The sequence below is a fragment of the Pseudopodoces humilis genome, chromosome 8 (genome assembly GCF_049639895.1).
Source record: "Pseudopodoces humilis isolate 2021_Gansu_Grassland_sample_001 chromosome 8, ASM4963989v1, whole genome shotgun sequence".
Taxonomy (NCBI): Eukaryota; Metazoa; Chordata; class Aves; order Passeriformes; family Paridae; genus Pseudopodoces; species Pseudopodoces humilis.
Window position 1 is genome coordinate 16813020 of NC_142207.1, and position 15760 is coordinate 16828779.

At 40.2% G+C, this 15760-nt stretch overlaps 1 protein-coding gene across 1 annotated transcript in view; it reads right to left on the reverse strand.

The window, feature by feature from the left end:
• DPP4 (dipeptidyl peptidase 4) overlaps positions 1-13276 on the reverse strand; it is a 40401-nt gene extending 27125 nt beyond the window's left edge. Inside the window, exons 1-8 of the mRNA XM_014249143.2 lie at positions 12698-13276; positions 12539-12623; positions 4438-4527; positions 3793-3890; positions 3598-3672; positions 1595-1647; positions 1421-1493; positions 131-251 (exon numbers count right to left, since the gene is read on the reverse strand). Of these exons, the coding sequence (XP_014104618.1) occupies positions 131-251; positions 1421-1493; positions 1595-1647; positions 3598-3672; positions 3793-3890; positions 4438-4527; positions 12539-12623; positions 12698-12703 (601 nt within the window). The 5' untranslated portion in view covers positions 12704-13276. The remainder of the gene's footprint in view (positions 1-130; positions 252-1420; positions 1494-1594; positions 1648-3597; positions 3673-3792; positions 3891-4437; positions 4528-12538; positions 12624-12697) is intronic.
• Positions 13277-15760: the final 2484 nt, after the last annotated feature.

The window sequence follows — 15760 nt, forward strand, 5'->3', positions numbered from 1 at the left end:
ATGCATGTTTCTTTTAAAATATAGACTTTGATTAATTTGAATTTTTCAGTGGTAAGGTATGAGATAATCATAACAATAAACCAAAGTTTTCACATAAAAATGGAAAGTAAAAATTGCTTGGTGTAGTTACCTTCATATACCCAGTCTGGTATTCCATTGAAAATTTTATTTTCTTCTCCATTTTGAGTGATTTGCACAGCTTCTGCTGTTGGTGAAGCTTTTACATAAACATTATTATTCCAAACATACGCCTGCAAAATATCATTGTGATAACAATTACTATTACAGTAAATCCTAATTCCTTTATTTCATCTACTGCTCAGTTTAGACCAGATGACAAAAACCATCTTTAAAAGCTGCACTTCATCAAGCAGCATTGACACTCAACAAACCTGGAATTACTAATACAAATACTAATACAGACCAGGGTTAGACACATAACTTCAGGCCTAGATGCACAAAACCAAATCAGCTATGAAAAGTGACATGACTGTATCAAGTTTTGAAAACCTTGCAAATCATTTTCTCCAAAATACAAGTTTATTTTCCTTCATCAGTAGTTGTTTTCCACTAATTTGTCTTTCAAAGAAAACTATCAGGGCTTTGGTAAAACATTCACTGGGGTCTCAGTGCTGCCAGTAGATCTGCAAAGATGGTACATTGCTTCTGTAGCACTCAGAACTCTAGTTTTTGGCACCTGCCTGTCTCTCTAATCACTCCTGGTTTTCATCTCCAATACATGAACAACACAGTTTTATCCCAGAGCTTTGCTCCAAGAGGCAGAAACTTTTCAACTTCCTTTGCTTCTGTTGTTGGTCTTTATAATTCACATACTAATTCACTAAGCAGTAGGAATAAATAAACACCACATTCTCCTGTGACAGTCCAACAGCTCAACACAGGGAAGGCACAAGCCCACAAGCCCTGCAAATGTGTTGGTTGTCACCACTGACATGGACTGGAGGGGCGAGGAAAACAACAGTGGGAAAGAGTACAAGACAGATTTTAATCCTCTAATCCCATTACATGCTTCCATCAAGTAAAACTTCATTGATTGTTGTGTAATAAGGAGATAAAAATCACAGTGATGATTAAATAGACAGTTGTAATGCTGCTGTCTTTGAAAGGGATGAGCTACTGTCTGCAACTGTAAAAACATGAAGTTCCTGTGCATTTGTGCATTTAATGACTACTGGGGCCACTAGTTACTTTCAGGAATGCATTTTCATTAAAGAACAAAGCAAAACACATAGAGGGACTTTGGAGTCTTTCCAGCAACAGTAGTCATTTTTGAAACTAGTTTAGCTACTTTACCTAGCAGTAGGAAAGCCCCAAAACCTCAAGGGTACAGACATCATGAGTTTCCATGTCACGTGTATGAAAATGACTGTTTATTTAAGTTTCACTTTTCTTTACTAACCAGTTTATGACCAACAGGTGACCAGGATATATACTGTGTATCATTAGGTAGTAGCCCGTCATCTAAGATAGAACTGGAAAAACAAAAACAAAATGCAGCCATGAGAAATCAGTGAAATGACATTTCAGTGGAACAGAATGTTAAAACAACATCTTACATGTAAAAACTACTGACCTGCTACTGAAATTATAGATGTGATATGAAGCTGTAAAGGAATGCCTCCACAACTGCAAAAGAATTATTTAAATATTAAGAACATAAATTTCACCAGGTTTCTTATCTCTTGCAGTTTGAATTACCCCTAAAACCCTCCTTGTGATTTTTATTAAGGTAGAGAGAACACAATGGTGTTCACAATGGTGAATACAAGGGTAACAGATCTCTACCAGGTTTAAGGCAAGACTAAAGAATTTCCACCCTTCTGGGGTCATCACTATGACAGAGGCCACTGACTGATTAAGGACAGAGATACAGATGCCAGAGATGCTGCGGATTTTCAGAAATCCTTGTAACTACATGGCAGACTATCATCAGTGTGCAGTTAATCCTCCTTGTGCTTTACTGGCTCATTTGCTGTTTTCTGCCTCATTTTTCATGTTGTATTATTTAACTTGGCATCTTATTTTATAGTAGTTCTCACAAGTCCCAGCAGTATGTCTGCAGCAGTTCCTCCAGTACCAGAGTGACCTATTCCCATTCATATTGTCACAGAAATAAAACCCTGCTCTGAGAAATCTGCCTCTTGAAATCTGTATCACTCTGTGGGCACTTACCAGAGAGGAAGATGATGATGATAATGCAGACACATTTAAACATGTTCACTATGTGGGGCTGGAGAGTCTTGATTTAGCCCACAGCACTGACATGTTGCAATAATGCTCCTTCTAAGAGGGTTCTTGGATATTTGTATGAAGATATAAACCAACAACTTGGTACTACACAGACAGATGGCTATTACATAACAAGTGTCTGCATCCTCATGATTCATTTTGTTACTCTCTTTCTTTGCAATAAAGATTAATAATAACAAAACTTTCAATCGCACTCTTATATAAAGGTTAAAATATCTTGCTTCAGCATTAAAACAAAATGAATTCTTATGAATGCAACAAATAAAATACTACAGAGCAATAAATTGCAAGTAGATGGGATGTGTAGGGTGGCTGGTAAAATATTGGGCATTTTGTGTCTCTTTGTGAAGAGTCAAATAATTCTGAATGATTCAACAAGCCAAAAGGTAACTGGCTTAGGAGGACCCAGCACAGAAGCTAAAACCAAAAAAAATTGATGACTGAGTGCACAGACTGTGTCTGGCACAGTGCAAAGATCACTCTGGGACTGCAAAGCAGAACATGTAGCCAATGCTCAGTGACACAGTGCTCAAGTATTTGTACACTGCACAAGGTAGCACTGAACTTTTTACAAACACAACAGGCACCTCTAGAAAGAAAAGGAAAGAAAACAAAGTTTGCGGCTTCTCAGTGCACAAACTGCACAGCAAATGAACACCTCCATTAGGCTTCCCAATTGGCACAGAGCCAGGTTTTCATGCCACCTGGAATAAATGTGGGTTGACCTTTGTTGCATGGTTCAGCACCATGCCAGGATGAGGCATTCTGCTGCAGACTTTTCATGCACTTGCTGACAGGAGGCAACAGGGACACAGAAGCCCACTCCAAGCACAAGCCTTCTTTAAAGCACATGCAGATTTTCATTCACCTCAGCTTTAAACTCTTACCTCCTACCACCACGATGTAACAACCACAAATATATATAGCATACATATACAAGCAGATGTATACCAGCATATCTACTCATCACTTCTCCTTACCCACACAACTCCAGGGACAGCCATGCCTATCTACTCGTCTAGATTTTCTTCCCAGATAAACCATCCAGCCTTGTTCTCCTTGCAATAACTCTCCACACTCTTTTTATCCAGATGCCTTTTTTCCTTGGGCAGTCAACTCTCTTCTGCCAAGCTCACAGATAATATCAGTCTCTTCTCCTCCTGCCTGCTCAGCTTGGCAGTTCCCTTACAGACATTCATCACATTCATCCATCCTCCTGCATCTCCTTCGTGTTCTCTCAGTTGTTCCCATTTATTTATTTATTCACATTTATTCCCATTGCCTTTATTTTCCAGTTTCATCCTCAGATGTAAAGTGCACTTGTACCTTTTTATAGCTGTATTGAAGAAGAGCAAACTTTTGGTCAGGAGACAATATAACTGTGCTTGCCTGGTATTCATCCTGTCAACAAAGAAAGGGTAAAAGAAACACATTAATCTTGTTCCAAAGACTGTGCAAAACAAAATATGAAATCCAATATCTCCCCCAAAGTCTGCATATATTACATATAAGTCAACATACTAATGTTGTATTTGCCAGGATTACTGAGGATGTTTCATTGTTGTCAGCACTGATACACAGGATGTCCCCATTATCTGTTCTGTGAAGATACTGATTTCCTAAAAGCACAAGAGAGATGACAACAAAAAGTAAGTAAAATGCCCACCAGTAACTTCTATTTTCCCTTTATGTTTTTAAGCAGGAAATAAAATCCAAGAATCTGGTCAATGCTGTGAAAGGATGCTTATAGTACAAGGATGTTGACAAAATGTAGTTGTGGAGCTCACAGCATCCACCTTACAGCATCTCTTTCCCTTGGGGCACTAGGCATACTCGAAAGGAAGAGCAGCCTGCTCCCTGTTCCCTGGCAGCTTGATGCTCAGGAAGCTGACACTCCTCAGAGGGTAACATACTTCTACCCTAAAGCAGAGAAGTATGCTCTTTTAGCATTAGGAGGACGTAACTTGCCATGAACATGAGCATATTTCAAAGGGAAGCAAGGAATCAACCCTTTGAGATATGCACCATTCTATAATGGTACTATTAAATAATTTGACTTTTTTTTCAGACTACAGTAGTCACCTCAGCAGGAGGTGACTGAAGGTAGCACACTGCTGAAGGTAGTACATTTTCTTGACATTCAAGTTGTATGTATAAATTAATTACCTGAAATCCACTCCAAATTATATGTTTTGTAATAATAGTCATTGTTCAAGTAATTCTGTAGAGTGTACGTTTTTCCTGAAGAGGTCTCTTCTGAAAGAAACAGACAGAAGAGAGATTTTGATCTTGCTGCAAATTGTTCCACCCCAGCTTCTTAACCTGGCTCCTAAATGGATTTTTGTTACTGGTTAATAAAGTGTTTTAGCTAACCATCTCTAAAGTAGTACCAGTGGGAAGACAATAAAACTTTATTGCAAGGTAAATTCAGCAAGCATAAAATAAAGGAGTGCCAGCAAGGTCACTCAACAAACTCATGGAAATGAAAATACCTTTTTGACAGTGACAAAAATTACTAGAAGACCTCTGTCTCTCTTACCTCAGCAAACAAGTACTCCTCAAAAGCTGAAAAGAAGTGATCTTTGTGCCTTTCTCCCCATGCTCACTCTGGGAAGTTCACTGCAGAGCCCCAGCTGCTAATAGTTACAGTTGTGAATCACTTGCTTATCCTTAAACTCAAATTTCAGAAATGCCTCAAATAAAAAAAAATCCTAAACATCTCAGAAATGGTAAAATATTCAGGGAAGGTCTAATTAAAAAAAACCTAATTAAATAACAAACACTTCCTTATAAGATTATGATGAAATAATTTATTAAATATTTACCCCTCTTTTGATGTGATTTTAACCAAGGTATCTTAAAGTTTATTTTAGCATTGCAATTTTGACTGGAAAATTAAAGCCAAGTAACTGGGTTACTCTGAAAAGACCAAGTGAAACTTTGAATCTAGTTAAGCTAATGAGTTTGGTCAGCTTCAGCACACTGCAGTCAGCTTCTGTGTAAAGTATTTCTTAAGTATTGCCTGCAGTGCCCAAGATACTTTTTCCAAAGTACGACAAGGAACAACAACAACTCAGTCTGTGAGTCTTTGTGATCTTTTTCCTCTGAAAACAAAGACTACAGATATTAAATCCAGGTGTACAATTCTCTCTCTGCATTCTCCCTGCCTTTTTTTTTTTTAATGGAAACCTAAAATCTAACTTCATCTACCTGCATCTACCCTTTTATTTACAGGGTCCAGAAGGGAAGGAATTTTAATTTCAACTAAATTTGAAAATAAAAAGACTAGAATAAAAGCAACCGATAAAAACACCCAATTACAGACATGGTGGCTCATCAACCAAGGTGCTAACCTGCCCCTATAAATTCTGAGACCCCGGTCTTTTGGATATTTTTCAACAAACTGCCCTCTCTTTCCTTATGCTGATGAAGAAAAAGACAGCCAAGTCCCTGGGAACACACACACAGAAAAACACCTCACAATAGTTTTTGCAGGTTCTCATCCTGTAGGTTAGATACCTGTGACATCTGGAACATGGCAGGAAGACATTTATATCAGCTATTACAGCTTTACTCTTATTTCCAAACAATAAGAAAACTGTAGCTATACAACACAGACTGTACAACTACTGCTGCAAGAGACATAACAAACAATGATTTTAGTCTAAAAAGAAAAGGTTAAAAAAATGCTTGCTCAATTCCATCTGAAATGATATTCTTAAAAAAAATTACTAGGTTGGGTTTATTGCTCTTGAAGTTTCTGTGAGAATATTAATTTCTCAGGTTATTTATTTAACTGAATATTTAATTTGATGGATTATGAACAAGTGGGTATTTAATATTCATACACAGTTGTCTAGTTGGGAATATGACTTCTTCCTAATCGAGAAAGTGTCATTTTCAATCAGAGGGGCTTCAGAAAGCAACAAAACTCTCTCTTGGAAAAGGAGAAGCAATTTAAGACAGGTGGCTGATGAACAGGTTTAGGGATTTTTCCAAACTGATGAATGTTTTTCTCCCTGGTGACATACATATTTTGCTAAGGTCTCATTACTAAAAATCAGGCCACTATTAAGATTTGTTGGCTATGTATAAAATTAAAATTTCATTTTCTGTCAACACCTTCCACATAGTATCTGAATATGAAAACACACGCCAAGCTGTAAGGGTACAGTCATAGAAGTTCTAGTTGAAACATTTTCTTAATCTACAAGGTAGGCCATTACCAATATATTCTTAATTATCCACTTTGTGCCACCGACCAAAGATACTCAACATTCATTGAATTCCAAATTTTGGTTCTTGTTGTTCAGATCCATTTGAAAAGAAAGGTCAGTCAGGTTTATTTTGACAGAACAAAGTACATTCAAGAGCATTTTATTGGCTTTGAGGATTGTATACAGCTCAATGGATGTTCATATTTAAGCAAAATTGCTTCTTTTACTCTGAGGATCCTCGGAGAGACTTAATTTTCTTGTTTTCTTTTTCAACTATTCCACATACAGACTTATTTTTTAAAACTCCAAATTACTATCTTCCAATGCTCAGTACTGGGGCCAGTTCTGTTTAATAATCTTTACCAATGCTTTGGATGAGGGAATTGAGTTCATCCTCATTAAGCTCACAAACACCAAAATGGGCAGGAGTGTTGCTCTGCTGGAGGGCAGGAGGGCTCTGCAGAGGGATCTGGACAGGATGCATTGATGGGCTGAGGCCAACTGCCTGAGCTCAGCAAGTGCCAGATCCTGAGTTACGACCCCAGGAAGCGCCACAGGCTGGGGCAGTGGCTGGGCAGAGCGGCTGCCCAGTGGATGAGGACCTGGGGGTGCTGCTCAATGCCAGGCTGAACATGAGCCAGCGTGTGCCCCAGTGGCCAAGAGGGCCAATGGCATCCTGGCCTGTATCTGGAATAATGTGGCCAGCAGGAAAAGGATTGTCCCCTTGTACTTGGCACAGGTGAGGCCACACCTCAAGTGCTGTGTCCAGTTCTGGGCCCCTCAGTTAAAGACAGACACGGAGGTGCTGGAGAGTGTCCACAGAAGGGCAATGGAGCTGGTGATGGGTCTGGAGCACAAGTCCTGTGAGGAACAGCTGAGGGAGCTGGAGTGCTCATCCTGGAGAAGAGGAGGCTCAGGGGGAACTCTCAGGGCTATTGCTCTCTAAAATTACTTGAGAGGAGGTTGTAGCCAGGTGAGGGGCAGGCTTTTCTCCCAGTAAGATAGTGACTGGACAAGAGGAAATAGTCTCAAGATGTTCCAGAGAAGGTTCAGGTTGGACATCAGGAAGAACTTTTTCACTGAAAGGGTGGTTAAGCATTGGAAAGGAGTGCCCAGGAAAGTGGTGGGGTCACCTTCCCTGCAAATGTTTAAGAGATGACAGGATGTACTGTGGTTCAGTTGATAAAGTGGTGTTCAATCAAAGGTTGGACTTGATGATCTTGAGGTTTTTCCCAATTTTAATGATTCTATGATTCATCTCTACCCTGGTCTGACCTCTGCAGTAAATATATATATATATATATATTTCCACTGTCATAATGATATACTAGAAATAGTTACATCATAATTCCCCTGTTACAACAGTATAACTCTAAGTCCTTCTGCAAAGAAGGCTCTTAACCTTTTACGTAAGTAGTACTCATACAAAGTTGGTAAACAATTCTGTTTAAATTTTGGAATTTCCTTTTTATATGACATCCTCTCTTCAGAGAAAAATTGAGCTGGTTTCTGTAGGTGTGAGGTGTTGACATTGTTTAACCCCAGCTAGCAACTAAGTACCACTCACTTCTTTCCTCCCTCATGCTCAGTGGAGATGGGGAGGAGAATCAGGAAAAGATAAACCCATAGGTTGAGATAGGAACAGCTAATGACTGAAATAAAACTGAATATAATACTCCTAATAATAGTAATAATATTTGTAATGAAAAGGAGAGCGAGAAGAATACAACCCAGGAGAGACAACTGATGCAAAATACATTTCTCACCACCCACTGACCAATGTCCAGCCTGTCCAGGCAGCAATTGGCACCTCGCAGCCAACCCCCCAGTTTATGTGAGCATGACATTTTGTGTTATGAAATACTCCTTCGGCCAGGTCTGGTCAGCTGTCCTGGCCATGCTCCCTCCCAGCTCCTTGTGCACCTGTTTGCTGGCAGAGCCTGGGGAAACTGGTGTCCATGACTTAAGAGCAAGCAAAAACCAAAACATCAGTATGTTATCAACATTTTTTTCACACTGAATCCAAAACAGAGCACTGGACTAGGTACCAGGAGAAAATTACCTGATTCCCAGCCAAAATCAGGACGTGTCTAAAGCAAAGAACAAGTTAACAATTGTGTAAGGTTTATGGTATGACAGATCACCATACCAAAGTGAAACCATATTGAGAAATTACTTTTGTTATATGTGCTGCTTTTTCCCCAATGTCAAGACACATTTTCCTAATTTTCATGTGTAATTTAAAAAAAAAAAAGAGGCAAGTAATTAACTGACTTTAAACTATGGAAAACTATAAAAGCAGTAATATTGGAAGCTTTACTGCGTGTTCACCACTACCGAGAGAGACTGGAAAAACCACAAAAAGGGAAAGACAAGTGCAAGCATGATGTTCAGTAATAATGAGAAAGAGAGAAGTTAAAAAAATCAGAAAAGGTGAATGGCTATTGCCATTTTAAAGTGACAGCAGAAGAGCAAGAATGATCTGAAATAAAAGCATGTTATCTAGGAGCAGTGAGAGAGATGCAAGGGAATCCTGGCTGATTCAGTGGTCAGAAAAGTAAGAGACATTTCAGGCTAGCTTTTCCAAACCTGCTGTTTGCCCATTCTCTTCCAACACAAAAAGAGTACTCTAACTCTTTCCCCCTCCTGTATGCTACAGCCCCCAGTTACCATGAGCCAGTTAGAGCACTGAAGTAGAATTCCAGCAAAAAAGTAGGCTGGCTCAGGCTAAGGCTCACTTCATCCTGAATTCTATCCAATATCCAGGGGCTGATACATGACATTCAGGAGACAACACAACCAGTGACTGAGTGCTGTGACATGTCCTGGAGCAATTAATCCAAGAGCCACTCCATGGGGCTGCAGATATTTCCCTGAAAGGATTTAATCATTAACTCGGTAATCAATAGCTCTGGAATCCCTTTCAAATTTACCCCATCTCATGCAAAGCAAGGAAATAAGAAGTGTTCTACAGATAGCAACCTACTGTTGATAATGGGGTTTTATATTATATTACTCAACATTTGAATTAGGGTAGATAACTGAGTTAAATGACAGTTCCAGAAGTCAAGGACATGTAGCAGGAAAACATGTCCATTCCCTTTCTTTTCAGACTCACATGGAACACTCACGTACCTTGAGGTCATTAAGTTCTCCAGGACTTGCTGTGCTCTTCCAGCCTCTCCTAGGCACATTTTTATCACAAGACCACAAAAGCACACACATAACACCCATCATGATGGTGATGATCCTTCTCATTTAGTGAATATCTCACCCTTGGAGAATTAAACTTGTGGGTGAAGAAACCTGGTTTGTGGACAGACAGCTGTATGGGACCCTCACTCTAAGGCTAGGACTTGCTCATGGCAGCAGAATAACAATAAATACTGCACTGTCTCCTTCCGGCTCTCAGCACTGGCTGCTCATCCTCCCACTCCTGGCATTCCTGCCCAGCTGTAACAACACCTGCAGTTAGAGAAGTGGTAAAGGGATACATGGACATGGGATGTTTCAATCTGCCTTTAGCATGGAAGATTATAGAAGAAAAAAAAAAACGGTGAGAAGTGTAAGCAAATTGGTGAATCATGAACAAACAGACCAAATTTTTTTTATAAAATACTCATGCTTTAAGGGTACCAACTTGTTACTGTAGTCACCTGTTGGATAGCTCCTCAAAGCACAACAATGCTTTGATCAGCAGACTTCAAATAAAAGCCCCAAGGCTGTTTTGAAATTAAGCTGTTTGATGCAAGTATCCCCATGTGGTTATTAAATATAAAATGAAGTGTCAAAATAGGCCATGCATCTAAATGAAATATAGAATTTTGTACAGAGTTCTGGCAGCAGGCCCTCTTTCCCAGGTAAATGGCTGCACCTCAAGTTAGGGAACCACTCTGCAAATTTAAGTCTGGACAGTTTGTCCATGCTAAGTGTCTGCAAGAAAAGAAGCAGAAGTTCACCTTGCAAGGCCTACATGCCAGCCAACAAGCCAGAACTCTGCTGCAGGGGCAAAATTTCACTACCTTTCATTGCACTGGAGACCATTTATCAAACTAATTATGTGCTGCATGAATACTAAGCTTATGAGCTTAGTGTTGAGAAGCATGGCAGGAAAAACAGCTGCAGACCAAAGGTAAGAAACCCAAACTCAAATTACCTGTTTATATCAATAACTGTCATATTTACTTCCTGTACAATACTTGAACCATTGGGATGAAATAAAAACTATTTAACTGCAGTTACAAGGATTTTTATCAGAGCAAACTTTGATTTCACATAATCACAGTCACATGGGCTGCTCCTTCCCAAAGCAATTTTGTCACTTGCATTTTGTACTCAATCACCTGCATGGCCCAAGAGGCATCCCCAGCTGACTCTTGTGTCCTGTGGTTGTTCATAAAAGCCATATTATCAAACTAGTGATTAATTACTCTAACCTACAAATTACTACTTTATGAGTACACCACCTGTACACTCCGAGCTAACAGAAAACATCTGCTTAGCACCCTTCAGTCAAAAATTCAAAAGAACTCTGCAGTTCCCAAACTACAAGTTTTTGAACTGGGACCAATCCATCTCAATCCTTATTTTACCCAGAGGGACTTACAGAACTACCTGGGCGTGTTCTCTGTGCCTTAATTTGAGCCAACAGCAAAAAGTCTGACACACTGTTCTACTCTTTTACAACCAAAGGACACAAGCCAAGGCTGACAGCATGATTGTATCCTGTGTATCACAGAACAGAAATGCCTCTTTGAAGTAAAATGAATTTACTATGTAACTGAATGACTGATCTTGAATTGCAGCCACTTCTAGAGCAAAAGAACTCCTATGCTACAATTTATGAAAGAAGAAAACCCACTTTATTTACAGTAAGATATAGCATTGGCATCAAGATAGACAAGTACTAACTCTTCAGCAGAGTTCAGGCCTGCATACCGAATTCTTTCACTAGGTGTTACGCCTGCACACATCCATCTGATAAGTTATCAAGACCCTTTCTCTTGCTCTTCCCCACTTGTGAAATTCAGAGTATTTTTTGTCACCTCAAAAATCTGCTTTTTTGAGATAAGTGGCAAAAAGCTGCCCAAAAATAAGAGAAAATAGACTCAGCATCCACTGATGGAAGTTTCAGCCTAGAAGGCATGTAACTCAAATATCCGGACTTTGAAAATCCAGTTCTGAATGACTGTGATATTGATATTAATATTAATAGAGCTGAACTGTAAAACAGTTTAATGTAAATTATGCCACATGAGCACCGGTGACACAGGCTCCGCCTCTTTGACACACCAAAACCCCCAGGTTTTGTTATGTGCACATAAACGATTTCTGAACACATCGTCAAGATCCACTTACACATCTTCACTTTTTTTGGGGTGCACTTCTCGGAGCTAGGTCTAGCCTAGAAAACCCTCCCTTAGAGTATGCCGTGCTGACTATACACATGACGACTGCTCAGCTCTTAATCCTAAGAACACAAAACGAGAGCAGCTCTGTCCTACGAGCTGAAGGCAGTGCATTGCTCGATCAGGATTTAATGCTGTTTCACATTAACATCCAGAGCTACGAGGGCAACCTGGAAAGTACGAACTGGTCAGAGTCCAAAACCACATCTGAATCTTTCTGTACTTTTCTGACCCCTGTAACTGTGCTATTTATATCATTTCACTCAACGGCGTTAACAAAAGTTGTGCAACCGAAGCACATGAGAGGAAATAAAATCTCTTCAATACACCCTAGAAAAATGAGTAATTGGCATTTTACTGCTGGTTCGAGAGCCTTTGGCGACAAGAAGAACAGAAACCAGTGAAAACGACAATGCTTCTAATCATTACCAGCGCATAAAAGAAAATTAAGAGACTTTTGAATTGTCCCCGCGCCCCCCACCCTCTCTGGTGAGACGCCGTAGCTCCCAGTTTCCCAGTTTCCAGCAGCTCCAGCTCTGCGGACCCCGTTCCTTGAGGCAGAAACTTTCCGCAGAACTTTCCCCCGCGGCTGCGCCGAGCGCCGGCGGCCGCAGCGATCTTTCCCCCGCGCCGCGCACTTACTGCGGGTGAGCAGCACCAGGGGCACGGTGATGACCACGACAACCACGGCGACCCCCAAGATCCCCAGCAGCCACTTCAGGAAGCTCTACAAGAGAAGTCCCGTCAGCCGCCGGCGGCGCAGGCCCTGCCCGTGCTGCCGCCCACCCTCCCCTCACCCACCGGCATCGCGGAGCGGGGCGGGCGCGGCAGCCCCGCCGGTGGAGCCGAGCGCGCTGCGGCTCCGCCGTGCCCGCGGGGCTCTGCTCCTGAGCGGCGCTGGGCGGGGGCTGGGGGCGGCTGCCTGGGGAGCGGCAGGCGCTGGGGCTTGTGCAAGAGCCCGGCTTTCTGCTGGCTTTGCGGTTTGAGCGGCGGTTCCGCCGCCAGCTCACAGCCCGGGAGCGCGGTGCCACAGCTGTGCGCGGCAGAGGAGGGACTTGGGACCAAGGTGGGATTCCTGTCGGAAATCAGATAACGGCCCAGAACTGAAATGCCTTCAAGCGCTGATGGAAAAGCTCCCAATGTTGTGATAACACCAGCATTTCTTGTAATGTTTCTGCTCTTTGAACTTCTTTTTCTGACAGTCAAGTAATGAAAAAACTGACAAAATTGCAGGAAGGGCTTATATTTATAGTTTGTTTTTTTTTTTTGCACTGGAGATAAATGTGTAAGTCTGCTAAGTGGGTTTTTAAATTAACAGCAGAAAATGGAAGTATAGGACAAAAGTTTAAAATTTTGTGTTGAAGTGACCATTGTTTATTACATAAAACAATTCCCTTTGCAAGAAGAGTTTTGAGTATGTGCTGAGAAAGTAGGACAAATTGTTGGAAAAGATAGAATAACCTGTAAATCAAAACTTTAAAACTTTTGATTGTTCAAAAAGCTGAGTGTTACCGGTTATTAAAAAAAATGAGTTTCTAAATTCTTTTAAGAGCTCTAGCCTCCAAAAAGTAATTATAAGTGGTACTATTGGTTTTATCCATGTTAGATTTTCCCCTTCTAATTGCAGAACACTAGTAGTTACCAGAGACAGATGCAGGTATTTTTCAAGTTGAGAAATGTAACAGAAAAAGTATATAGTCTGCTGAAGCAAGATTTCAAGTCAAGGGAAATAGCAAATGTTCTTAGTCTTGCCTTCAAAGTAGTTGTCAAAGCTTTCAGAAATGTTATGCTGCTTGCTCCTTCATTCTACTCCTGCAGATGGAGCACAGCATTTAACATTCTGCTGCTGTTTCTTAAGACACCGGTGTCTGGAAGTGGGATAATAGCTTTTTGTGATAAATAAGTCTCCTTTAGTATAACCAAAGTGTTTACAAACATTAAAGATGTGTCTATAGAATTTAGATTTAATCTAGATTCAAACATTTTCTTGCCCATTGTTGTAAACCATTCTCCTTGAAGGCAGCAGTTGGTACTAGTCAGGAATTCAGGCTGTGCTGGCTGTATCAGATTACCTCAGGAATGTCATTAATGTGCCCTGACAGTGGTTCCAGGTATTACAGTGTACATTTCCCATGGAGCATCTGATCTGCTGCAATTTCGCTCTTCGTTAACTGCTAATCTCTGACTACAGATAAGGCCACTTCTATAAAGTAAAATCACAGTGAATTGACAGTGTTCTACATTACTTTTCAAAGCAGCATCTCATTATATGCTGTAAAATGCATGACCAATGTTTCAGAATTTCATACAGCTCCACTTAAATATCAGTCTGGTATACTGTGCATCTGTTTGTCTTATCAACAATCAAGAAGGAAAACAAAACACCACCACCCCTCACCCCAGGGTGAATTTTCCTTTTCCTACTGAGTAGCAATCACAACTTATATATAATTCAGCCAATCCGTGCTTTTTTTTCCCCCTGAACATTTAAGTAGTGATCATCACAATGTCTCAAAATACAACACAGTCAAATTATGTTAGTCTTGTGAAAAAATGTACCTGAATGTTTTGTAGTTTTTCACAGCCAAGTTGCAGTAATATTTTGAGAGATTATATGCTGTTTTAAAGTTTCTCAGTGGTGAATTCTAAGGAGAAAAAAATGGAGCAGTACCGCCAATGCATATGGCTGGCTACTGCTGGTTTCTGTGAGAACACAATTTTAAGTGCCTTTGGAAATCTGGCTTCCTATGTCTAGATCAAATTTTTGATAACCTACAGCGCCTCTGACTCTGATCATGGCGGAGACACTTACAGGACCCAAATCTGTTGGCAGAATCACCTGAGTGATGCAGTAAGAGTCAGTAAAGTAGAATATGTTTTCCATTTAGTTGTGATAGTTCCTAACCGTTACTCTCTACAACTTGAAAAAAATCTCAAGTTCCTCCCCCTGACAGATCAAAACACCCATGAGTCCAAAAATAATTGTTATGGTTGTGCTTCTTTTGTGATATTTGTCTTTTGTGATAGCCTGAGACTTAAAAAAGTTCCTTCAGCTAAATATTTCAAGGTACTTTATACAGTGGTCTTTTGTAGTCAGATATGTATTAGCATCATGCCAAGAAATTAAAAAAATTACTATCCAGCAGTGGCTGCTACATGATGAAATTTGAGAAGCTGTAGCTTCATATTATATGTTCAACACAGTTGTATTCATAAGGAAGTTGCATGTTTGCAAAGAGCTAGAAAAGAATGAAAATACAGCTTTCAGCCTGAGGCTGGCTTTCCCGAGCAGTTGGTGGATGCAATGCCTTCCTCAGACTTCTAGCCTCAGTAAAACTCAAGACTTTGTTAGACATCTGTTTATATATTTGAGCCTTTCCTCCAGAAATATTTGGAAGAGTCAAACTGCAAAAATGTAAAACTTAAGCTTTCTGCAGAATAAAAAAAAAAAAGTGACTAAAATGTGTACAGTTTACAGGTGCAATGATGTATTCCAGATTTCTCAGTGTGTTTCTGTGGGAGACAAAATATAGGCTGGATAAAGTTTTGTATGGATTCAGTGGCTTTACTGAATAGTGGAGTTTCATTTGTTCTTTGCATTGAAAGTTGAAATGGTATGACAGTTTTGTAACATACCTTTGCATTGGTTCTGTTTGAGAGGATTGTGAAGAGAGTGTTAACTGTAAATCAAGAAAGAAAAATCCCTGTTTTATGTGATTATGTCACTGGGACAACAATTTAAATGTAGTTAGTAGCAGATGTCACTTAATTCTTTCAAGTTTGTGTGTTTTTCTTTAGAAAATTATTTTTCTGGGAACTGAATTCTTACATGTCCTCTGACCACAGCTGGATGGTTAGAGTACG